Source organism: Lissotriton helveticus, chromosome 12 (genome assembly GCF_964261635.1).
Source record: "Lissotriton helveticus chromosome 12, aLisHel1.1, whole genome shotgun sequence".
Taxonomy (NCBI): domain Eukaryota; kingdom Metazoa; phylum Chordata; class Amphibia; order Caudata; family Salamandridae; genus Lissotriton; species Lissotriton helveticus.
Window position 1 is genome coordinate 576,384,627 of NC_136073.1, and position 26,068 is coordinate 576,410,694.

The 26,068-nt window shown below is 46.2% G+C and overlaps 1 protein-coding gene across 2 annotated transcripts in view; it reads right to left on the minus strand.

Annotated features, from left to right (window-relative positions):
- Positions 1–1,364: 1,364 nt before the first annotated feature.
- Positions 1,365–26,068, minus strand: part of SPMIP8 (sperm microtubule inner protein 8) — a 314,131-nt gene continuing 289,427 nt past the window's right edge. Inside the window, exons 8-9 of one of the 2 annotated variants that reach the window (XM_078668396.1) lie at positions 1,581–1,607; positions 1,365–1,491 (exon numbers count right to left, since the gene is read on the minus strand). In XM_078668396.1, coding sequence (XP_078524522.1) covers positions 1,583–1,607 — 25 coding nt within the window. In that variant the 3' untranslated portion in view covers positions 1,365–1,491; positions 1,581–1,582. The remainder of the gene's footprint in view (positions 1,492–1,580; positions 1,608–26,068) is intronic. The other variant, XM_078668395.1, reaches the window with a different exon arrangement.

Genomic DNA, 26,068 nt, shown 5'->3' on the forward strand with positions numbered 1-26,068 from the left:
ACTAAACTAAGCCCTTAACTCCTGGAGAGGGACTGATGATGAAGGACAAACTCAGCTTGTTTCAGGAGTCCATCCAGAGTTTATGGTTTCTCTTTCTCTAGCTTATTAGAGGTTTCTCTTATTCCACCTCCTGTACTTTTCATCATAAATCCACTGTTAGCTGGTGCATATGTTACTCAAATACAATTCTTTGATGTCCTCCCCATATTGCTGCAGGCTAAATGCCAAGGATGGCTTTTCCTGGTAGACGATGAAGTTCACAATAGCAAGATCTGAGTTACAATTTAGGAAAGTCCAAAGGACCTTTTTAGTAGGTGGCTTCTTTTCAGGGTTGACCCACATGTCCCAAAACAGCGATGCATACTTATACTCAAACTACTGCCCTGGGAGGTAGAGTAGGTTAAAAATATTGCATTTCCCTCAAATCTTGACACAAGTGCTCCGATATATCCACATCCTCCTTGGGCCCCAACCACAACAGAACCTGCCTTTTCTCCAAACAATAGGTAAAATCCCAATATGCCTCTTTAACTAGCTTGCAACTTTTTTAGTGTCATCCTTGCCTCCTTTTGAGTCCTTCCCTCCGCTATTTGCGATTTCCAGTAGAATTGTTAATGCTACATGCACTGCCTCTGCCTGTTTCACGAACATCCATTCTGCTTCTCGAGCACACAGGATTTCTCCCCAATTCCACCTTTCCCCATATCCTCCCCTGCTGACTTTTCTGCCTCTCACCCCATCATAATCATGGTCGGCCAACTTTCCTTCCCTTATAACCACTACCCTGGTGATTTACACTCCCCTTTCTAATCCTTCAGCCCTAAGGGGCATATTAGCAAGAACCCTGCGTAAAATTATCGCCGTTTTATCGGCAGGAAACTGCCGCTAAAACGGCGATAATGGGCTTGCTAATATGCGGTATAGAATTCCAATAGAAGCCCAGATCAGATGTCCTGCACATCTAACCTGGGCTTCTATTGGAATTCTATAACATATTCAATTTCGCAACCTCCTTTGATGTGTCTGTAAAACGTACCTTAAGTTTTGACCACCTGTTTACACTCACCGTCCTGAATTTGCACCCATGACAGTTGGTCACCCTAGTTGTACCTGTGGGCCTGCACATTTTTTTTTGCAGATGACTGCACTTGCTCCATCGCGCTGCCCACACAATGGCGTCCCCGGACTGTAGCGAGCACGCGGCGAGAACAGACCAAGCGAAGGTAAACGGGGCAGAGCCGAGAGCGCCTCCCTCAGTCTTGACCAGTTGGAAGAAGGTGATCTGTGCAGAATATCAGAGATGGCAGAGAGGCAAGGTTCACACTAGCCAAGTACGGGATTAAGTAAAAATTATACATGGTTCCTTGTTTCATGTGATTAGACATTTTATTGTTATATTTTCTTTTTTGTCACAGCTTCTCAGTCTAGACAGTACTGCACTCTTTCTTCATAAAGATTCTTTAGCGCCAAGGTTTGAGGTAGGATAAACGGCTGTAAGAGAAAGAAAGACACGCACCATATGAATAAAGTGTACTGTTAAAAGATTAATAAACTGAACAATATCTTTATAATTAGTTTACCTTTACTTGAGTGAAGAATGGGAAAGACTGAAAGAAAATACACTGTGTTACAAAAGAACCCCTAGAGGAGAATGTGTTCTACTGTTTTTTTTTATACAAACGTTATTATTTATCATCACATTAAAATATATTTAGTAATGAACCAACATCGTCTCAGATCATAGATACATATTTATTTTTTTCTTTTCTTTACTATAATGATTTTAATTAATCAAACAGTTAAAAAATTCAATATTTCAGGTACAATAGTCATTGAGGTGTGCGGTGAGTCTTGCGTCTTTTTGATGGACAAGATAGTTGACACTTCTCTCCCCTTCTTCCAGGTCAACCTCCATATTCCCACTCTTCGAAAAGTACTCTAGACAAGGCGATCGGCACCTTCCACCTGTATCCCTGATCATACCACTCCTACGGTGAACAGCTAATTCCGTTCCCATCATTCTATCCAGGGACCCATACCTTTGTGAACTTTTGTGGACACAATCTTACTTTTCAAAACCTGTCCATATTATGCCTCCACTGACCTGAAGGGGGGTACTTCTTTACTCCCCCAGAGTATAATGTCCACACATAGCCACTATCAGAGCTGTAGTACAAAACAGCAAGGAGTATCTTGATATGTTCAGTCAACCCAGATCCCTAGGCATTACAAGCCCCTTTTGACACTTTTACGCCGCCCTTGCGTCACTTTTGTGACGCAGCTTCAGTGTAAACAATGCACCACATTTACAACATGATGCATCTAGGGAGATGCATCATTTTGTAAAGCCCTGTGCCACATTATACCTGTGTCAGCTATAATGTATGCAGGGTGGGCGTTCCGACACAAGGAAAGCCTCATAAAAGTGACGCATTGAAATCTACAAGATTTCACTGCGCCACTTATACGACGCCACTGTGTCAAAACCTTATGCCTGCTTGAAGCAGGCGTAAGGCGTGATGCAGCACATTAGCACTAGGCATTCCTGAGCATTACTGGAACTGCATTGTGCTTAAGACACGATTCCAGCAATGCATTACCATTACGCCAACAGATGAGTGAAGCATCTGCGATTACTTGTGCCATGGTATGCCGCATTGTAAATGTGATGCATCCATGGTGGCACAAGGTTTTTTTTGAGTGACGCAAGTAAACTGACGGATCTCTGCTATAACATAGAGCTGCGCCAGTTTCTTGTAAATCTGCCCCACCATCAGCCACTTCAACTCCAACTGCAGAGCAATTGTGTCATTTTGGCCATTCCGATATTGTATGGAATAAAGTGCCTTGTTGTTCACATCCTCTAAGATAACAATCTGACACTCAAGCAACTTTTTAAGTTGCATCGGCTGAAAGCCTATTCATGTTGCCATCTCAAGTGGGTATCTCAGGCTTCCCCCCATTCTGTGTCCTCTATGGCACCCAAGGCATGCTCGCATTTATTTGTACTCTTGTCTAGGGCCGGTTAGCATTGCAAAGCTATGTACTATTTATTTGTGATATTGCATGTCTATTTAGAGGGGCCACCAGTAATCTGTGTTTGTGCGGTGAATACTCAGGGATGTCCTGCATTAGGGCGGAATATTTGGTTAGTGCATGGCGTAACTGAATATATTTAAAGTATTGGGAATCTGCCATTTCATAGTGATGCCTAAGCTTGTCAATGTTAACATGTCTCCCTCAAACCAAATATCGCCCACTTTGGATTTGCATACCCAGAAGGTCCCATTATTGAAATCCCTCTAGCTTCATCACATCTACCAGTATCCTGGGATCCTGTAGTGGAGTCTCTGATGTGATTTTGCTTTCCCACACATCTCGATTTAGCTTGCTTTCAGCTATTTGGAACTGTCCTGGTTGGGGTGTGTAACCTTTTTGTTTCCCAAACTATACAACTCCCTCTGGCCACATGTGGCCATTGGCCTTCTAACAGCTTACACCGAGCTCTCCCGCTCATTCACCACTACTAAACGTGCGGTCCGAAAATGTAGGTTCACATTGGAGAGGACTATACCCAAATTGTAAGGGTCTCTTATTAAGTAGACAATGCAGGTCTCCAGGGTCCCTGTCTCTTACCACGACCTAGTCACAGCATTTACCAAGTAAAAAAAGCTGTCCAGTATCTCGTAAGGGGGTATCTGATACAGACTTCTAGCTGCATATTCCTTAACTTAGAATTTCTCAGGCGTCAGGCTGAATCCAGAAACGTTTGCATGAGCAGTATCCCTTGCGCATGTCATCGGGTGGCTCCATTCGGCTCTGCGTGATGTTGGCGTAGTTGACTTCAGTTATGACGACGCAGTCACCTATAAAGACACCACCTAGGTGACCGGACATCAGTTCTTTTCTTTCCGCAACAGTTAAGAGCCAATCTGGGAAAAGCTACCCCTACTGTCGCTTTTTGACAGGTGTTTTGGGACTTTTTGTCGACTTCAGAAGTTTTTTCCATCGTATGTCAAGGGATGTCTTTAAGGAAGACAGGATTTATACCATGTGGCGTTTGTCACTGCACCGTGTCAGTTAATGATCCCCAACTTGTCTGCCTTTAGTGTCTCGAGAGCGACCACAACTTGGAAGTCGTGCTCGGACTGTTAGGCCATGGCGTTGAAGGCCTTACGGGAGCAGGCTATGAATCTCCTTGCGGCTAGGCAGTCAACACCATCCAGCGAGACTCAGTGGAGATCCCAGTTCCGATTGAAGAAGAGGAGGTTGTGGGAGCACTCCTGGAGCCCTAAGTCTTCTTCCTCCCACTCGAGGTCCTCAGGATACTCGGGGAAGAGGCACAAGAAAAAGTTAAAGTGGACTTAGTCTACACCTCGACTGTATGTTGATGAAAGAGGTAAGGAGCACCGATGCTCTAGTGCACGGTTCTGTGGAGCCAGAGCCAGGGTTGACTTCACGCCTCCCTCTCTTTCCGGGAGCTGGAGCGACCCACGCCCAAATTAAAGAGTTCTACAAGGCCATGCATGTATTTGGGTCTTGTAGATCGTCAGGAGGGCTATTCTCTACCTTTCCTTTCTTTTCCTCCTCCTATTCCACCATTTCAACATAATGGAGGATCAATTAAAGTTACTCCAAGAGGAAGTTACAGCTCTCCAGGCCGAGGGGGCTATAGAGTGAGTCCTGGTTTTAGAAGTAGGCAGTGGGTGTTATTCTCGCTACTTTCTGATTTCGAAGAAGAAGAAAGGGTTACAGCCCATTAAAGATTTTCAGACCGTCAATCTCTTCCTCAAGAGAGAGAAGCTTAACATGCTTACTTTAGCTCAGGTCTTGTCTCTCCTAGACCAAGAAGACTGGATGGTAGCGTTGGACCTGCAGGATGACATGGTCTCTGCTGATGTTGCCTCGGAAGTACCATAGAAGTGAAGCTAAGTCCACAACTTCCCCAAAACACCACCAAATGCCAGGATATTTATATGATAAACTGGAGAACAAATGATGATGCCCGGGGGAAAGAGGGGAAACAAAACAAGGTAAGGAGGGGAACACAGGGTCTTCTTTGGAGGGCAGGTGTCTGGAAATCCTGGAAGCAGGTGTGTCTCTGCTGACCATCCGCTATATGAAAGATAAAGAACATAGTTTAATGTAGCTCCCTAACTCTTAAGAATTGAGTGTGTATTGTAATTAATCTTTCTATGTACCTGTCTCTTTGTTAGAGGTGGTGCGGAGGAGGACTAAGGACCTTTGTACACAACAGACTTTCCTGAACCTTCCTGTAAAGGCAATAATCTAAAGTCACACTTTGGGTATTAACTGGGAAACATATGGATCAATATCTATCATAGCCATACCTGAATATAGGACGGGATACACATAGATCTGACCCCAACAATAGGTGAGTGCAACCTGCACTAATAACAAAAAAACAGAGAACCGCTGTCTCTATCTTGTATCTCAGTCTAGATACAATTGAAAACGTAATATACGGAGAATTTAGCCAAAAACAAAAAGGAACCTATTCCCTTGAGGAAGTCAGGGAGACAATAGGTAAGCAACAAAGTCCAGCTGGTAACCAGGAGAAGAATACCAACTAGCTGCAAATACAAAGCAATGTCAAATAACCGAATCTCAGCAAAACACCGGACCTGAACTCACAAAATGCTGAGAGAAGCTTCAAGGTTAGCGTACCTGAACCGTAGATTCAAAGTGCATATAACATGTTCACTCGTACCGCCATGAAAGCCGCAGCCCAGACGAGCCCGAAAATGCCACCACCGTGACCGGATATCCGCAACTAAGCCCCGGAATCGGAAACGAACGCGAAGCGTCACTGGGGCTGAAAGGAGGGTCTAAATCCTGTTTGAAACCATTCACGCGCATGCGCTAATCTTCGCACATGCGCGTGGAATCCCGGCGGCCATCTTGCCAACCAACTCTTCATCCCGATTTTGCCAACTGAGTCTGCAGGCACAACAGTACACCCCTCCCAAACTCCCCCCAACTGGTTTGGGTATGGTGGGGTAGCGCCTATGAAAAGCGCAGAGTAGGCGAGGCGCATGTACCTGGCTAGCAGGTTCCCAAGTACGTTCCTCCATTCCATAACCCTTCCAATGGATCAAATACTGCAGTCTTCCTCTACTCCTCCTGGAATCAATAATAGTTTCAACTTCATATTCCTCCTCAGAATCAATAGTGATGGGGATAGGGGCCACCGGAAGACGAGTACCAGGTTCGACAGGCTTAAGAAGTGACACATGGAATACGGGATACATTTTCATAGAGGAAGGTAACTCGAGTTTCATAGCGACTGGATTCACCGCTTTAATGATCGAGAAGGGTCCAATGTACTTGGGTTTACATTTACAAGTTCCTCGTAATGTTATGTGTTTAGTGGACAACCAAACATTGTCACCAACTTGGTAAGCGGGTTCCTGAGTCCTATGTGCATCCGCCCCTTTCTTGTAGGCTATTTTAGCCCTATCTAGATTGTCCTGAATAGCACTATGTACAGTCTGTAGATGTTGCACTAGAGCTGTGACTGCAGGAGGGTCACAAGAGGAGGAAAGAGGAATAGGCAATACCCTGGGATGGAAGCCATGTGAACCATAACAGGGAGTGAACAAGGTGGAGAAATGATGGCTGTTGTTATATGATAATTCGGCCAACCAAATAACTTCATCCCATTCCTGGAGTGTCAGTAAAGCCTGACATCTTATAAATTGCTCAAAGCTCTGATTGACACGTTCTGTTTGTCCGTCTGTCTGAGGGTGATGGCTAGAAGACAAACAAACGTCAATGTGCAGTAACACACACAATTGCTTCCAGAATTTAGAAATGAATTGTGCCCCCCTATCGGTTATCAAGACAGAGGGAATGCCATGTAATCTAACAATGTGCTGTAAGAAGGTCTTTGCAAAAGTGCTAGAAGAAGGAAGACCTGTCAAAGGGATAAAGTGAGTTGTCTTTGTAAACAAGTCTACAACTACTATTAGTGTATTATTCCCCTTCTTAGTACATGGCAACTCAACAATGAAGTCCATGGACACTGTGTGCCATGGACTAGGAGGAGTGGGAATGGGATATAAAAGCCCCACAGGTCTAATATGGGAAGCTCTTTTCCTTGGGCACAAACATGGCAGGTTTTAACATACTTCTGTATGTCGTGAGTCAAATTTGGCCACCAACAATAACGTTTCACCATTTCTATCGTCTTTTTATGCCCTGGGTGTCCAGCCACTCCCTGTGTATGGCACCAGTGAAGAACCTATTGTTGCAACTGAGGACTAGGAATAAACAACCCTCCCTTAACATAGTGTAAACCTTGTGTGACTTGGGAGGTGTGTGACTTTAGAAATACTTTCGTTTTAGGGTCTTGTTGTGCCTGTACTACCTGTTTAAGGAAATTTTCTTCCACTGTGAGTACTCCTATTATTCTGTCGTTGTTTATGATGGTAGGTGGGTGCTCATTTACAGGGGGCAATCCAAAACCAATACGGGATAGAGCATCTGCTTTCCCATTTTTCCTGCCTGCTCTAAAGTGTATCTCAAAATCATAACCACCAAAAAACTGAGTCCATCTGAGTTGTCTCATAGATAGCGCCCTTGTGGTTTTCAGATACTGCAAATTCCTGTGATCGGTTATGATAGTAACTGTATACCGGGTGCCTAACAAATACTGTCACCATTCTTCCAGCACCTTCTTTATTGTTAGCAGTTCCCTTTCCCCTATGGCATTGTTGATCTCTGCTGGAGACAATTTGTGCGAATAATAGGCCACAGGATGTAATTCTCCAGTGTCTGGGTGGACCTGGGACAAAACACCTCCGACGGCGACTTGGGAAGCATCTACTTCCACCACAAACGGACACTGTTGATCGGGGTGTCTCAGAATGGGAGCACTGGGAAAAGCCTTTTTCAATGTACCAAAAGCCTCTTCTGCTTCGGAAGACCAGTTAAAGGGTGTGTCTTTCTTCAAGAGTTTGGTGATAGAGGAGACAATTTCAGAGAAGTGTTCAATAAAGCGCCTGTAAAAGTTAGCGAAACCTAGGAAACGCTGTATTTCTTTAACTGTTGTAGGAGCTGGCCATTGTGCTACTGCTTGGATCTTGTGAGGATCCATTTGTAACCCGTGAGCAGAAATTATATATCCCAAAAAGGCTACTTGAAACCTATAGAAGAAGCATTTGTCCAATTTACAGAACAGTAGATTTTCTCTTAATCTACTCAATACCGATCTGACATGTACTATGTGTTCCTCTAAAGTAGTCGAGTAAATTAGCAGATCATCAATGTATGCTATCACACATTTGTCTAATAGGTCTTTTAGTACGTCATTAATATAAAACTGGAAGGCAGAGGGAGCATTGCATAGCCCAAAGGGCATTACAAGATATTCGAATAACCCGAACTTTGTGCAGAAAACGGTTTTCCACTCATCGCCTTCCTTTACTCTCACAAGGTGGTAAGCCCCTCTTAAATCCAACTTTGGGAAGTATCTTGCATTTTTCACCTGAACCAGCAAAGAGGAGATGAGTGGTATTGGATATCTGTTCTTTATGGTTACAGCGTTGAGGGCACGATAGTTGATGCAACAACGTAATCCGCCTTCCCGTTTAGGTATGAAAAAGAGAGCGGAAGAAGCGGGGGATCTAGAGACACGAATAAATCCTAAATCCAACATCTTGTCCAAATACTCTCTTAAATAAAGGTTTTCTCTTTCAGTCAATGCATATACTCTACTCGTGGGTATGCGTTCTCCTGCTTGTAAATCTATTCAGCAGTCATATACCCTATGAGGAGGTAGACTGGTTGCTTGTTCAGCATCAAATATTGCACAATACTCCTGGTAGGCATTAGGTAGCGATGTATCAGGTTCATCCACCTCATATTGTTCCGAAGAAGATGATGTTCCTATGAGCTGGCACTGTTGGTTATCATTTTGAGAGGTGCTGGTCACACACACAGTACAGGAGTCAACATTATGTAACAAAGAGACCGTGGGTCGTGTGTGCTCCTTACAGGATACGGAATTAAACACCACCTGACCTTCTGACCAGTCTATGGACGGGTTGTGCTTTCGCAACCAAGGGAGACCTAATATCACGGGTAATTGCGGAGATTGAATCAAATCGAAGTTAAGTACCTCTCAATGATTTGATGAAAGAAATACTTCTAGTGTGTCCGTGGTATGAGAGATGGGACCTGATTTTAATGCGCTCCCATCAATGGTGAAGAACTCTTCTCTTATTGCCTTCGGTGTATTAGGAATACCGTGGTCCCTGGCCCACTGAGCATCCATAAAATTCCCAGAGGCCCCGGAATCAATCATTATGGGTATTTCTATACTCGTGTTGTTCCACTGCAATAGAGAAGGCACAAAAAAATGACCCTGTTTGGTATGAAGCGATGAGACTATAAATCCAGAATGACCAGATGCCTCAGTCTCTTTTGACCTCGGGTCTTCTAGTTTTCTGACCTCCTAGTTTGCCTTGGCTTGACAGGGCATTCTCTTAGGAAATGACCAGCCTTGCCGCAGTACAGACATAATTTATTATCCCTTCTGCATTGTCTCTCTGCTTCACTAAGAGGAGCCTTAACACTCCCTATTTGCATAGGTTCTGGGACTTCCTCCTTTGATTCTGTCTCCGTTCTCTTCTCTCGATAATTTATTTTATTGAATTCAAATCATGTCTTGTCCTTCTTTCTTTCCCCCAATCGGTGATCTAACTTTACTACTAAGTCTATTAACTCTGTACAAGAGTCTGGCGGATCAACAACATGAGCCAGTGCATCTTTTAGCTCATCACGTAAGCCCTTATAGAACAACGCGCTACTCTTTTCAGCAGGCCAATCTGCTTCTGCCACTAACCGATTGAAGGTGGAGATGTATGTGGGCAGGTCTTTAGAACCTTGTTTTAGGTTCAATAATTCAGCATCAGCAGCATGGGTAAAAGTATGTTTGTCAAATAGTTTACGTAGTTCTTTTTTGAAGGCTTCATAATCTAAGAGTAAAGGATCATCCCTTTCTATTAAAGGTATAGTCCAATTGGCAGCTGACCCTCCTAGATAGGAAATTACAAACGCTAACTTTGCCTGATCTGAAGAAAAACAAGATGCCTTACACATGAAATGTAAATGGCATTGGCTGATAAATGCGGCACATTTAGCAGGATCCCCGAAAAAACGTTCAGGGGGGGCTAACGGTATTGGAGGAGGAGGGGTAACAACCTGTATGACTTGGTTTTGTGAGCCGGATGATCTACCCTCCCTATCTCTATTAAGCGTGTCCACTCTAGTAGTTAACGCTTTGGTCTCCCTCTGAAGATTTCCTATCATGTTAGCCAGGTCTTCCAGGTTCAATTCCATGGTACTTGGGCGGCAAATATACCTTTTTATGGGCTTCGCGTTCTGTCGTGGTCGCTGCTGATGTTGCCTCGGAAGTACCATAGAAGTGAAGCTAAGTCCACAACTTCCCGAAAACACCACCAAATTCCAGAATATTTATATGATAAACTAAAGAACAAATGATGATGCCCGGGGGGAAGAGGGGAAACAAAACAAGGTAAGGAGGGGTCTTCTTTGGAGGGCAGGTGTCTGGAGTTTAACGTAGCTCCCTAACTCTTAAGAATTGAGTGTGTATTGTAATTAATCTTTCTATGTACCTGTCTCTTTGTTAGAGGTGGTGCGGAGGAGGACTAAGGACCTTTGTACACAACAGACTTTCCTGAACCTTCCTGTAAAGGCAATAATCTAAAGTCACTCTTTGGGTATTAACTGGGAAAACATATGAATCAATATCTATCATAGCCATACCTGAATCTAGGACGGGATACACATAGATCTGACCCCAACAATAGGTGAGTGCAACCTGCACTAATAACAAAAAAACAGAGAACCGCTGTCTCTATCTTTTATCTCAGTCTAGATCTAATTGAGAACGTTATATACGGAGAATTTAGCCAAAAACAAAAAGAAACCTATTCCATTGAGGAAGTCAGGGAGACAATAGGTAAGCAACAAAGTCCAGCTGGTAACCAAGAGAAGAATACCAACTAGCTGCAAATACAAAGCAATGTCAAACAACCGAATCTCAGTAAAACACCGGACCAGAACTCACAAAATGCTGAGAGAAGCTTCAAGGTTAGCGTACCTGCACCGTGGATTCAAAGTGCATATAACATGCTCACTCGTACCGCCGTGAAAGCCGCAACCCCGACGAGCCCGAAAACGCCACCACCGTGACCCAGATATCTGCAACTAAGCCCCGGAATAGGAAACGAACGCGAAGCGTCACTGGGGCTGAAAGGAGGGTCTAAATCCTGTTTGGAGCCATTCATGCGCATGCGCTAATCTTCGCACATGCGCGTGTAATCCCGGCGGCCATCTTGCCAACCAACTCTTCATCCCGATTTTGCCAACCGAGTCTGCAGGCACGACACAGGATGCGTATTATCACATCCCCATCCTGCGGGCTACAGATACCTACAGTCCAAGGTAGGCCATTAGCACGTGCTCCCCTTCAGCCTTAGGAGTGCCCCTCAGGTGTTCACCAAGGTGATGGTGGTTGTTGCAGCTCATCTGCGCATGTTAGGGGTTTCAGTTTTCCTCTACCTTGTCAAATGCCTTCTGAAGCATCTGCGCTCCGGCTATCCTCTCCCACCTTCAGACTATGGTGGACCTCCTGCATTTGCTGGGGTTCTCTATGAACGTGCCGATGTCTCACCTGACTCCTTCTCAGATGCTTCCTTTCATATGACGAGACAAGAAGACAAGATGGCCGTCAGGTGAGGAGCTCCGGCCGGGAGCTCCCGGCTAGGGATTGCCTTTTTGGCTCAAATCCCCGGATATTCTCCCCCCCCTTGAACCTTCCACTCACCTGGGTCACATCTGACTATGGCCCTCGTCTCTACAATTCCCCCGCATCGGGCTTGAGATCTATGAATGAAACTTGATCGAGGTGCTGAACACGGAGCCTGAGCAACATGGTTATAGCTGTCTGGGCAGCTCCACCGGGCATCAGAGGAGAATTGGCTCCGGTCCCCACCTCAACCGTCTCCTACCCAGCCGGACATTGTGCACTGTTCTACCCAGTCTCTCCGCTGTGTCTTCTTTATTCCCCCGCCTCTCAGAACAAATACTGACGATTCTGCCGTGGATGGCGGTTGGGGGTATTGCATCGGTGAGACTCCCCACCATCCGGTAGACCCTGTGAGGCTGTTGGTGGGGGTGAAGCATTGGTGAGCTTCCCCACCATCCGATGGACCTGTGAGTCTGCTGATTGCTGATCCGGTACATCGTGGCCGAAGCCAGACTGGGCTACATTGGTGTCTGCATGTGTTCTGACTGGGGATCGCCCCTCCTGGCTGCTGCCTGCCTTTCTGGACCTGTGCTGAGGTGGCCTGACGACCTGCTGTGCCTTTTACAGGGTTGCGGCAGGGTCGCACAGATCATGTTTTCCCCCAACTGAGCAGCCTTTGTGAGGGCCGGGTCGGCTGCCCGTGCCGCTGAGTTTGTTTTCCCTTCCGGTTGTCACCACGCCCTCCTGACCCCACGGCTGCCTTTTTCTCCCGAGGCCGCTGCCTAGGCTCCCCGCGGTGACCTTGACAATGCGTGAGGGATCAATGACATCCAGCCTTCCTCCATACAGTACTGGGATTTCCCCCCCACACTCTGACTTGTACCTGTGGTATGTTTATCTTTCTTGTTGGCCTTTAAGAACGGATTTCTGTTTGCCCATAGTACTGCCATTTTGTGACGAGGTATTTGGGGTCCATGTCCTGGATCCCCCTTTTTGCGGACTGGAAAGCCTCCCAGACTGATTCACTCCACTGATTAGTACCTTATTCTGCCGGACCTACCATTGCCCTAACTCGACTCCCTCTTGTGTCACCTTTCTCGTCCCCTCCCTCGGACCCATTCCAGCTCTAATTGCGACCAGACGCAGCGAGGGACCCTGGCTCTGGATGTGGTTGAGTCAACAAACCAGTAGGTTTATTAATGATCAGACTTCCTGGTATCTCCTGTAGTTCTTCACCCCTTTGGCTGGTGTGCTGAGACCTGATCTGCATTCTATCCCCCATTACCCTTTATACCCCTTTGATCTTGTATGCTATGTTATTTAATGTTTAAGTAACTGATGTAACTCCTTATCTTTATGCCAAGCTCTTGTAACTGATGTAACTTTGTAACACTGTTTAACCTCATGTAAAGCGCTCTGATACCTCGGGGTCTAGCCAGCGCTATATAAAACTCTTCAAATAAAATAAATCAAATAAAATAAATAAATTTGAGCTCTTCTAGACAAAGTGCAGTTTGGGGCTTATCCTCCTGTGCGGCGAGTCCAGAGTATTCAGGTAATGATTCTGATGTATCAGCAGCCTCTGTCCTGGATATTGGTGAGACTGACTCCGAGGCTGTTGGGCCTCATGACCTCTTACATCCTGTTTGCAGAGCCAGCATACACCACCTGGCATGCCTTCCAGTGGGACCTGAAGTTCCAGCATGCACAGCAACAAGGAAATATCACCAACATGGTCCAGATCTCGGAAGGAACTGCAAGAGACCTGCAGTGGTGGTTGACTACCACAATTGATTCAAAGGTAGACCCCTCTCCCTTCCCCAGCCAGATCACACAGTGGTGACAGATGCGTCACTCCTGGACTGGAAGAGGCTATCTGGGAGAGGTGGAGATCAGGGGTCACTTGTCCCCGGCGGAGTCAGGCTCCATATCAATTGGTTGGAGCTTCGAGTGATCCGATTAGCATTGAAACTTTTCTTCCCTCTGTCAAGGGAAAGTTGGTGCAGGTGTTCACGGAAAACACCACAGCCATGTGGTACTGCAACAAACAGGGCAGTGTGGAGTCATCAACCGTTTGTCAAGAGGCCCTGCATTTCCGACATGGTTGGAACAGCAGGGTGCTTCAACACCTGGCAGGTTCTCTGAACGCCAGGGCAGATGAACTCGCCATTAGTAATCTGCTAGGCATCGACGGCTGTCTCCAGTTGGAGGTGGCACAAGGTCTCTTTCAGCAGTGGGGAGAATTTTGGTTATATATGTTCGCCTCCGAAGAGAATGCACAATGTCAGCAGTTTTGCATGCTGGCATTTCTAAGATGCCTATAGGCTTGCAGCACTTTTAGTCGTGGGTGGAGCTCAGGCCTGTTGTACGCTTTTCCACTCACACCACTTCAGCACAGGGTTCTGAAGAATATCAAGAGCAACCGGGCCCGTCATTCTTGTGGCTCCAGAATTGGCAAGGAGAGTCTGGTATCCAGAGCTTCTGAAAGTGAGAGAAGATCCTTCCGAAGGGGCAGCCTGATTGGAGGATCGATGCTTGTTTCCAACCACACCCTTTGTCATGCCTCAGTGGGACCTCTTTATGAACAATTGAATGATTGTCCCCTCCGGCTGCTTACAATCAAGACAACCTTTCTAGTGGCAATAACATCTGCCCAGAGGGTGCGTGAATTGCTGGCGTTATCATGTAAAAACCCCTACAAGATGACCTTCATAGATAAAGTGGTGCTTTGCACCCATGCTTAATTTCTTCCAAAGGTGGTGACCCCATTCCATCTGGGTCAATCTGCCCACCTTTTCGCTCCCCTGCATCCCTCTAACGAAGAAGAGTATCTCCAGATTCTGGACCCAAAAAGAGGTTTTCGTTTTACCTTGACCGCACAAAAGAGTTCTGGGTGGACGACCAACACTTTGCGGGTTAGGTGGGAGCAAAGAAAGGTTGGGCAGTGCAGAAAAGGACCATTTCTCACTGGGTAATTCTCAGCCAAAACGTAGCAGATCTTTATGCAAAAGGCAGCCCCTTGAGGGATTAAGAGTCCATTCTACCACGGGAACGGCTGCGATGATGGCCTTGGCTCGAGGTGTCCCAGTCCTGCACATCTGTCATGCAGCAATGTGGGCATCTCTGCACATGTTTGCCAAGCATTACTGCCTGGACATTTACAACAGACCTGTGCACACAAAGTAAAAAAACAGAGTATGTTCATATTCTACACATAAAAACAATGGTCGTCGTGACTTTTCTTGTTTCTTTTAATACTTGTTGGTATAAAGACCAGCATGCCGACACGTGTTTCATCAGCGAACAGTAAACTCTGACTCTTCAGGGTTGGATTTAGAACAGAAGGAGCTCACTCAGTACAGATCATATACAGTTTGGTAATACGACAAATTACACGATAACAAACCACCGTGAATAATCCAGCGTACGTGGAAAACCAACTTGGAAGGAGACTCCAAAGACTCTTAGATGCGCCATAACTGGTTATTGACTGTAAATACTGAGTTGTATATTACCAGGTGTATACTTGGGTGGGTAAAAATGTCATGCACAACAGTCCAATGTGGATGAACAGGTGTGTTTCTAAATGCAAGAAACCATCCCCATCACCAAGTGTACTTTAATTAAAACAAGACGACATAAGAATTTGTGGCACACCATCACACTCGTGCCACCCATTAAGAAGCCCATAGTGGTAATAGAAGAACCTTTCTGAAAGGAAGGCAAATAAAACACATACCCAAGTCGTAATAGACGGTATGTGTATTCTATATTGAGAGGATACAAAGAGGGGAGCGTTTGAAATAGAAGGAAATTGTTAAGACACAATTGTTCAGAATACACGTAGCAAATAGACTGGGGTGGTGGGGGTGTTTTTAAAGAATCTGAAGGGGAGGGCAAAGTATGAGACATCAATCTAAATAGAAAGAAAATATTCATAAAGAAACCTTCAATCAGGGAACTCACCCCTATACCGGTGATATTTCCAACCCGGTTGGGGTCCGGGATAACGCGGAAAAGGTCACGTGCAAGACGTAGGTCATGAGTTCCTGACTGAAAAAAGGGGGAGGGATAGTGATTAAATTTGGTCAAAACTCTCTGACTATTCGTAGAGCAAACCAAAGGTCAAGTATCGAACATACCTGATGATAGAACAAATATTACGATATCTAAGTCGCAAAGAAATGTAAATGGGGTTTCCACATCAGTGGGGAATCAAGTGCAGGATCAGCTTTACTATATAAAAGGAAAGTAATATATCAGCTAAACGAAGACCCGCATGACCTGCTAATGTCAACATAATTCATGGATAAGAGTGGCTGCCACTGTAAACACCTCTTCAGCCTACCTTGTCAAAATTCTTGGGCAGTCAGGTCCCAGGGACAGGTATTTCACCCGTTCAGCCCTGCAGGACTTTCTAGTGTGAGGAATGTGTCCACAGCCCCGCAAGGATGGAATGGCTTGGATATCTATTCTAAGGTAAGGAATCGTTCATCTGATAGAGACTTCCAACTGCAAAGTTACTTACCTTCAGTAACACATTATCTGGTACAGACAATATCTAGCTGCAAATTCCTTACAGGCCCACCCATGCCTTCCCGCTGTGCTGACTTAATCATTAGGGCTAGGGTTACTCCCTTTTTAGGAGCCCTAGTTTTGGAACACACTTACGTCAGTCATATCATAGCTGTGCGCTCCTGGTGTAGCAAGAGATGTGCAGAAAGAGGCAAGAGAAGGGCAGAAAGAAGCAACAGAGGTGTAAAAAGAGGGAAGAGAAGTGCAGAAAGAGGCAAGAGAGTGCAGAAACAGGAAACAGGGGTACAGAAAGAGGAAACAGGTACAGAAAGAGGGTGGAGAGGTGCAGAAAGAGGCAAGATGGGTGCAGAGAGAACCAACAGAGGTACAGAAAAAGGCAAGAGGGGTGGAGAAAGAGGCAACAGAGTTGGAGAAAGAGGCAAGAGGGGTGCAGAAACAGGTAAGAGGGATGGAGAACCAAGCAGGAGAAGTGCAGAAAGAGGAACCAGGATGCAGAAAGAAGCAAGAGGGGTGCAGAAAGAGGAAACAATGGTGCAGAAAGAGGCGAGAGGGGTGCAGAAAGCAGCAAGAGTTGCAGAAAGAATCAAGGGAAGTACAGAAAGAAGTTAACAGAGGAGCAGAAAGAGGCAAGAGAAGTACAAAAAAAGGGAACATGGGTACAGACCAAGGCAAGTGAGGTGCAGATAGAGGGAAAAGTAGTGCGGAAAGAGGGGTGCAGGAAGAGGCAGGAGGGGTGCAGAAAGAACCAACAGAGTGGCAGAAATAGGCAAGAGGGTGCAGAAAGAGAAAAGAGAACTGCAGAAAGAAGCAACAGAGGTGCAGAAAGAGGCAAGAGAGTTGTGCAGAAAGAGGAATGTGAGGTGCAGAAACAAGCAAGAGAAGTGTGGGAAGAAGCAACAGCGTTGCAGAAAGAGAAAAGAGAACTGCAGAAAGAGGGAAGAAAGTGGTACAAAAGGGAGTGGTGATGGACGGAGCATCCGAACCAATCAAACACTCACACCCAGTCAACAGATCTGGGTTTAATCCATCGCCGTTTTTCAGCCCACTCTGCCACCCCAATTCAGACATGGCCATATGCAAATCAGTCTGACCCTGTACCTCATAGGAACAGTCCAGCCCGAATTGCCAAGCCATGCCTTCCCTGGACCGGAAACAATCTTCAGAGGACCGGTTTCTGGCATTTCAGCCGTCTTCAGCCCGGCTTGCTTGAATCCAGTGGCAAAGTGAGCAAGGGACTCACGTCTGAGCATACCCCGCCAACTTACGGCGAACTAAGTGGTACAAAAGGGGGTGGTGATGGACGGAGCATCCGAACCAATCAAACACTCACACCCAGTCAAAGGAGGGAAGAAAAGCACAGAAAGAAGCAATAGAGGTACAGAAAGAGGCAACAGAAGTGCATAAACAGGCAAGAGAGGTATAGAAAGAGGCAGGCGAAGTACAGAAAGAAGCAACAGAGGTACAGAAAGAGGCAAAAGAAGTGAAGAAAGAGGCAAGGGATGTGCAGAAAGGAGGAACAGGGGTGCAGAGAAAGGCAAGAGAACTACAGAAAGAGACAAGAGGTGCAGAAAGGCAAGAGACATGCAGAAAGAGACAAGAGGGGTGCAGAAAGAGGCAAGAGGGTTCCAGACAGATGCAAGAGAGGTGCAGAAGAGGGAAGAGGGTGCAGAAAGAGGCAAGAGGGATACATAAAGAAGCACGAGAGGTGCAGAAGGAAGCAAGAGAAGTGCAGACAGAACCAACATAGGTGCAGAAAGAGGCAAGAGGGATGCAGAAAGAGGCAACAGAAGTGCATAAACAGGCAAGAGAGGTATAGAAAGAGGCAGGCGAAGTACAGAAAGAAGCAACAGAGGTACAGAAAGAGGCAAAAGAAGTGAAGAAAGAGGCAAGGGATGTGCAGAAAGGAGGAACAGGGGTGCAGAGAAAGGCAAGAGAACTACAGAAAGAGACAAGAGGTGCAGAAAGGCAAGAGACATGCAGAAAGAGACAAGAGGGGTGCAGAAAGAGGCAAGAGGGTTCCAGACAGATGCAAGAGAGGTGCAGAAGAGGGAAGAGGGTGCAGAAAGAGGGAAGAGGGATACATAAAGAAGCAAGAGAGGTGCAGAAGGAAGCAAGAGAAGTGCAGACAGAACCAACATAGGTGCAGAAAGAGGCAAGAGGGATGCAGAAAGAGGCAAGAGAGTTCCAGACAGATGCAAGAGAGGTGCAGAAAGTGGTAAGAGGGGTACAGAAAGAAGCAAGAGAGGGGCAGAAGGAAGCAGGAGAAGTGCAGAAAGCACCACCAAAGATGCAGAAAGAGGCAAGAGGGGTACAAAAAAAGGCAAGAGAAGTGCATAAACAGGCAAGAGAGTTGAAGAAAGATGCAAGAGAAGTGCAGAAAGAGGCGGGAGCGGTGCTGAAAGAAGAAAGAGAAGTGCAGAAGGAAGAACCAGGGTGCACCCCTGGTTCCTCTTTCTGCACATCTCTTGCAGAAGGAGGTGCAGAAAGAGGCAAGAGGGGTACAAAAAAGGCAAGAGAAGTGCATAAACAGGCAAGAGAGTTGAAGAAAGAGGCAAGAGAAGTGCAGAAAGAGGAAAGAGATGTGCAGAAAGAGGAACCAGGGGTGTAGAAAGAGGCAAGAGGGGTGCAGAAAGAAGCAAGAGATTTGCAAAAAGAAGCAAGAGAAGTACGGAAATCACCAGAGGTGCAGAAAGAGGGAACATGGGTGCAGACAAATGGAACATTGGTGCAGAAAAAAGAAACAGAGGTGCAAAAAGTACCAACAGAGGTGCAGAAAGAGGCAAGAGGGGTACGGAAAAAGGCATGAGGGGTGCAGAAAGAAGCAACAGAGTTGCAAAAAAGAAGCAAGAGAAGTACTGAATGAACCAACAGAGAAACCATAAGAGGCAGGAGAGGTGTAGAAACAGCAGAAGAGATGTAGAGATGTAGAAAGAGGCAAGAGGGGTGCAGAAAGAAGCAAGAGAAGTGCTGAATGTACCAACAGAGAAACCGAAAGAGGCAGGAGAGGTGTAGAAACAGCAGAAGAGATGTAGAGATGTAGAAAGAGGCAAGAGGGGTGCAGAAAGGCAAGAGAGGTGCAGAAAGAGGCAAGAGAAGTACAGAAAAAGGGAAGAGGAATAGAGAAAGAGGGAAGAGAAGTGCTGAAATAAGCAACAAAGATGCAGAAAGAGGAAAGAGAAGTACAATAAGAGGCAAGAGAGGTACAGAAAGAGACAAGAGAAGTGCATAAACAGGCAGGAGAGGTGTGAACAGTGGCAAGAGAAGTGCAGAAAGAGGCAACAGGGGTGCAGAAAGAGGCAAGAGGGGTGCAGAAAAGACAAGGAAGGTGCAAAGAAATCCAAGAGATGTGATGAAATAGGAAACAAGGGTGCAGAAAGAGGCAAGAGAGGGGCAGAAAGAGGTGTGCAGAAAGAGGCAAGAGAGCTGAAGAAAGGCAAGAGACATGCAGAAAGAGGGAAGAGGGGACAGGGGTGCAGAAAGAGGCAAGAGAGGTGCAGAAAGAGACAAGAGAAGTGCAGAAAGAGGTGTGCAGAAAGAGGCAAGAGAGTTTTAGAAAGAAGCAAGGTGTAGAAAGAGGCAAGCAAAGAGCAAAAAGAGGCATGAGAGGTATAGAAAGAGGCAAGAGAGGTATAGAAAGAGGCAGGAAGGGTGCAGAAAGAGGCAAGAGAGTTGCAGAAAGAGACAATAGGGGTGCAGAAAGAACCAACATAGGTGCAGAAGGAAGCACGAGAAGTTCAGACAGAACCAACATATGTGCAGAAAGTGTCAAGAGGGGTACAGAAAGAGGCAAAAGAAGTGCTGAAAGAAGCAACAGAGGTGCAGAATGAGGCAAGCAAACTGCCGAAAGAAGCAGGAGAGGCGCAGAAAAAGTCAAGAGAAGTGCAGAAAGAGGGAAAAGGGATGCAGAAAGAGGCAAGAGGGGTGCAGAAAGAAGTATGAGAAGTGCATCAATAGGCAGGAAAGGTGTGAAAAGTGGCAAGAAAAGTGCAGATTGAAGACACATAGGTGCAAGAGAAGTGCAGAATAGACTAGGGAGGTGCAGAAACATCCAAGAAAGGTACAGAAACAGCTAGGAGAGGTGCAGAAAAAGCCAAGAGGGGTGCAGAAAGAGGCAAGAGGGGTGCAGAAAGAAGCAAGAGAATTACAGAAAGAACCAGTATAGGTGCAGAACGAGGCAAGCAGGGTGCAAAAAGTGGCAAGATAAGTGCAGAAAGAAGCAAGAGAAGTGCTGAAAGAACCAACAGAGGTCTAGAAAGAGGCAAGAGAGGTACATAAAGAGGCAAGAGAGTTGCAGAAAGAGGCAAGAAAGGTGCAGAAGAGGGAAGAGGGGTGCAGAAAGAGGCAAGAAGGGTGCAGATAGAACCAACATATGTGCAGAAGGAAGCAAAAGGGGTACAGGAAGAGGCAATAAAAGTGCTGAAAGTAGCAACAGAGGTGCAGAAAGAGGCAGAAGAAGTACATAAGCAGGCAGGGGAGGTCTGAAAACTGTCAAGAGAAGTGATGAAAGAAGCAACAGAGGTGCAGAAAGAGGTACGAGGGGTGCAGAGCGGGGAAGAGAAGTGCAGAAAGCAATAGAAGTGCAGAAATAGGCAAGAGAGGTGGTGCAGAAAAAGGCAAGAGAGTTGCAGAAAGAGGAAAGAGAGGTAGAGAAAGAGGAACCAGGGTTGCAGAAAGAGGCAAGAGATGTGCAGAAGGAGGGAAGAGAGATGCAGAAAGAACCAAGAGGCGTGCAGAAAGAACCAAGAGGCGTGCAGAAAAAAGCAGGAGAGTTGCAGAAATAATCAAGAGAAGGGCAGAAAGCACCAACAGAGGTGCAGAAACTGGCAACAGAAGCACAAAAAGGAGCAACAGAGGTGCAGAAAGAGGCAAGTGAACTGCTGAAAGAGGCAGGAGAAGTGCAGAAAGAGGGAAGAGGTGTATAGAAAAATGCAGGAAGGGTGCAGAAAGAACCAACAGAGGTGCAGAAAGAGGCAAGAAACGTGCTGAAAGAACCAACAGTGGTACAGAAAGAGGCAAGAGGGGTGCAGAAAGAGGCAAGAGAGTTGCATAAAGAGGCAAGAGGGGTGCAGAAAGAGGCAAGAGGGGTACAGAAAGAAGCAAGAGAGGTGCAGAAGGAAGCAAAAGAAGTGTAGAAAGTACCAACATAGGTGCAGAAAGAGGCAAACGGCAAGAGAGGTATGAAAAGTCGCAAGAGAAGTGCAGAAAGAGGCAAGAGAGGTGCAGAAGACGCAAGCGCACTGCCGAAAGGGGCAGGAGAGGCACAGAAAGAGGCAGGAGAAATGCAGAAAGAGGGAAGAGGTGTACAGAAAGAGTTAGGAAGTGTGCCAAAAGAACCAACAGAGGTGCAGAAAGAGGCAAGAAACATGCTGAAAGAACCTACACTGGTACAGAAAGAGGCAAGAGGGGTGTAAAAAGAGGCAAGAGAACAGCAGAAAGATGCATGTTGTGCAGAAAGAGGCACATGAGATGCAGAAATGGGAAGGAGGGGTCCTGAAAGAAGCAAAAGAAGTACAGAAAGAAGCAAGAGAAGTGCACAAAGAAGTAACAAAGTTGCAGAAAGAGAAAAGAGAAGTGCAGAAAGAATGAAGCACAGAGGTGCAGAAAGAGGCAAGAGAACTGCAGAAAGAGGCAAGAGAGGAGCTGAAAGGCAAGAGACGTGCAGAAAGATGGAAGAGGGGCGCAGAAAGTGGCAAGTAAAGCTCAGAAAGAAGCAACAAAAATGTAGAAAGAGGCAAGAGAAGTGTAGAAAGGCAAGAGACATGCAGGAAGAGGGGTGCAGAATGAGACAAGAGAGGTGCAGAAAGAGGCAAGGGAAGTGCAGAAACAACCAACATACATGCAGAAAGAGGCGAGAGATGTGCATAAAGAACCAGCATATGTGCAGTAAGAGGCAAGAGAATAGCAGAAAGATGCAAGAGAAGTGCTGAAAGAAGTAACAGTGGTACAAAAAGAGGCAACAGAAGTGCATAAACAGGCAGTAGAGGTGTAAAAAGAGGCAAGAAAATTGCTGAAAGAGGCAGGAGAGGCACAGAAGAAGGAAGGAGAAGTGCAGAAAGAGGCAAGAGGGGTTCCGAAAGAGGCAGGAGAGGCACAGGACGAGGCAGGAGAAGTGCAGAAAGAGGGACGAGGGGTACAGAAAGAGGCAGGAGGGGTTCAGAAAGAACCAACAGAGGTGCAAAAATAGGCAAGAGAAGTGCATAAACAGGCAGCAGAGGTGTTGAAAGAGGCAAGAAAATTGCTGAAAGAGGCAGGAGAGGCACAGAAGGAGACAGGAGAAGTGCAGAAAGAGGCAAGAGGGGTGCAGAAAGAGGCAAGCGAACTGCCGAAAGAGGCAGGAGAGGCACAGAAGAAGTCAGGAGAAGTGCAGAAAGAGGCAAAAGGGGTACAGAAAAAGGCAAGCGAACTGCCAAAAGAGGCAGAAGAGGCCCAGAGAGAGCCAACAGAGATACAGAAAGAGGCAAGAGGGTTTAGAAAGAGGAAAGAGAAGTGCAGAAAGAAGCAACAGAGGTGCAGAAAGAGGCAAGAGAACAGCAGAAAGATGCTTGTTGTGCAGAAAGAGGCAGGTGAGGTGCAGAAATAGGAAGGAGCGGTCCAGAAAGAAGCAAGAGCGGTCAAAACAAAGCAAGAGAAGTGCACAAAGAAACAACAGAGTTGCAGAAAGAGGATAGAGAAGTGCAGAAAGAAGCAACAGAGGTGCAGAAATGAAAGAGACGTGCAGAAAGATGGAAGAAGTACACAGAAAGAGGCAAGTAAAGAGCACAAAGAAGCAACAGAAATGTAGAAAGAGGCAAGAGAAGTGCAGAAAGAAGCAACAGAGGTGCATAAAGAGGCAAGAGAGGTACAGAAAGAAGGAACGGGGTACAGAAAAAGGCAAGAGGTGCAGAAAGAGGCAAGAGAGGTGCAGATAGGCAAATGACACGCAGAAAGAGGGAAGAGGGGTACAGAAAGAGGCAAGAGAGGTACAGAAAGAGGCAAGAGAAGTGCAAAAAGAAACAACATAGATGCAGAAAGAGGGGAGAGATGTGCAGAAAGAACCAGCATAGGTGCAGAAAGAGGCAAGAGAAGTACAGAAACAAGGGAGAGAGGGGCAAAAAGAGAGAAGAGGGGTGCAGAAAGAGGGATGCAGAAAGAGGCAGGAGGAGTACAGAAAGAACCGACAGAGGTGCAGAAAGAGGCAAGAGGGGTGCAGAAATAAGTAACAGAGTTGTAGGTAGAGGAAAGAGAAGTACAAAAAGAAAGAAGCAACAGAGGTGCAGAAAGAGGCAAGAGAACTACAGAAAGAGGCTAGAGAGAAGCTGAAAGGCAAGAGATGTGCAGAAGGATGGAAGAGGGGCTCAGAAAGAGGCAGGTAAAGAACAGAAAGAAGCAACAGAAATGTAGAAAGAGGCAAGAGAAGTGCAGAAAGAGGAAACAGGGATACAGAAAAAGGCATGAGAGGTGCAGAAAGAGGCAAGAGAGGTGCAGAAAGGCAAGAGCCTTGGACCTGGGGTCGAGTCTCTGTAACGACGTTAAACAAACACATCCTGTGATTCTGGGCAAATCACTTAATCTCCCCAAAAAATGAATGTGTGTCCTCATGTAATGTAACTGGTGCTATGTTAAGCGCTATGATACCGGATTCGGTTCGGGTCTAGTTCGCGCTATATAAAACAAACCAAAAAAAAGAGGCAAGTGCGGTGCCGAAAGAGGCAAGAGAAGTGCAGAAAGAACCAGCATACATGCAGAAAGAGGCAAGAGATGTGCAGAAAGAACAAGCATACGTGCAGATAGAGGCAAGAGAAGTGCTGAAAGAAGTAACAGAGGTACAAAAAGAGGCAACAAAAGTGCATAAACAGGCAGCAGGGGTATAGAAAGAGGCAAGAGAATTGCTGAAAGAGGCAGGAGAGACACTGAAGTGTGGAAAAGTAGATTTTGCCATGTTCTGTGTCCCTACGCGTCCTCCATCATATGTTATGTGTGCATGATTAATATGCATATGTATTCCCCATGTTCGATTAATGACGCAATTATAGTTGTGTCCACCTCTAGTATGCCAGTTTCCAGTTCTCGCGAATACTACGAATATCAGGCCTATGTAAAGTTACGTTGCCACGTTTCTCAGTGTGCACGTTATTTCATTGTAAAGTCCCCGTTCCTAGGCCTCAAAAGGGCCTGGACACCAGATTCAGCTTCTGTCTCCTGAGCCTCGCTGAGGAGCGATACAGCCCCCACCTGTATTCCTGACCCTTCACTTACTTCCTGCCTCACAGTGCCCGGTTCAGCCTGGCTCTGCCTCTGAGTCTGCCAAGAGTATGTTATGATTCTAGTTATCAGTCCAGCCCTCCTTCTCTGCATTCCTAAGCTACTGAACCGCATCAATAGTTTCCGTCATTGTCTAGCCTTTACGTCTCCATGTAAGAGAAATACTGTATTTAATGGTCATTTAATATTCTTCATCTCGCACTACATATAGAATAATGCATGCACCAGTCTTAGAATCAAGTTAGCCTTTCCCCTCCTGACTTCTAGTTTATATCAACATGTTCTCTAAACATCAGATACTAGATAGGGTTTAGGCACATGTCGCCCTGACTCTCCAGACTTCAGTCTCTGCTCCTAGCACAGAGTTCGTAGCCCCCAGCTTCTCCTAGTAACACGTCATTGTCAGCTTGCGCGCACCACCAGGTTAGAGGTCCCGGCTCCTTAGGTAGCCCCCTCCATGTTTCCGCCCCATTCATGACATATTCTGTTACGTTTACATCACATGTCTATGTATACGCCTCTTGTTACACCCACTTTCACCCTTATCTTTCGCGACTGCTATTGACCACACCCACTGCTCCGCCTATCATATGTACTGTAATGCAACTGTTTTACTATATATGCTTGTGTATTGTTATTAAATGTTACGCCAGTCCTTTCCCCAGAGCGCGCCGATTCCGATCCTGCCCCCGGCAGCGCTGCCATCCTATTCCTGTGCAGGTTGTCCTGTTCCTGTCCTTTATGCTGTAATAAACCTGCAAACTCCTACTACCTCGAATCTTGACTCTTATTTATTGAGCTATCTGTTATTGCTATGCCTAGTCAAACCTAGATCCGGTATTATTTATTTATATACCACATAATGGCGCCCGAATAGGGACTTGCCCTTTCCCCACGCGCCGGTGAAGCCACGCCGGCCCCCTGACCCTCTGCAGCCGTGACGGAACCATACCGTGCACGTGCAGATATTTCTGCTTCAAGTATCCCTCAGGCCCACGGAGGAGACGGAGGTGGCGGTCCAGCATCCAGACGAGGCGGTGGAGGAACGCGGCAAGTCCCGACCAGAGCCCAAGCCGAGAGTCCAAGGTCCGAGGTATCCGGAGGCCCACCCGTAACAGAAGTCCGAAGTTCGTCCGTCAGGCGTCGAAGCAGTCCCGTCCAGTCTGAGGCCTTCCGTTCTTGCTGCCCGGTGAGTACCGTTGCTGGGGTAGTATCTAGACAGGGTCAATCTAATTGTCTCTGGTCCGTGGGTTGGTGGTACACAGACCCACAAAACGAAGTGTCCACTTCGGTGGATGCGGGTCCTGACGTGTCTCTTTATGAGACCGGTGAGTTTCGTACTGTTTCAGCAGTGCATCTAGTTTCTGTTCTAGTCAGTTCTGTTCTCGAGAAAATTCATGTATTCTGTTTTCCGTATTCCAGGTAGTATTCTGTTCGAACTATTATTTAAAATGTTCTTCATGTATTTTAATGTCGTGGTATGAATGTGGAGTA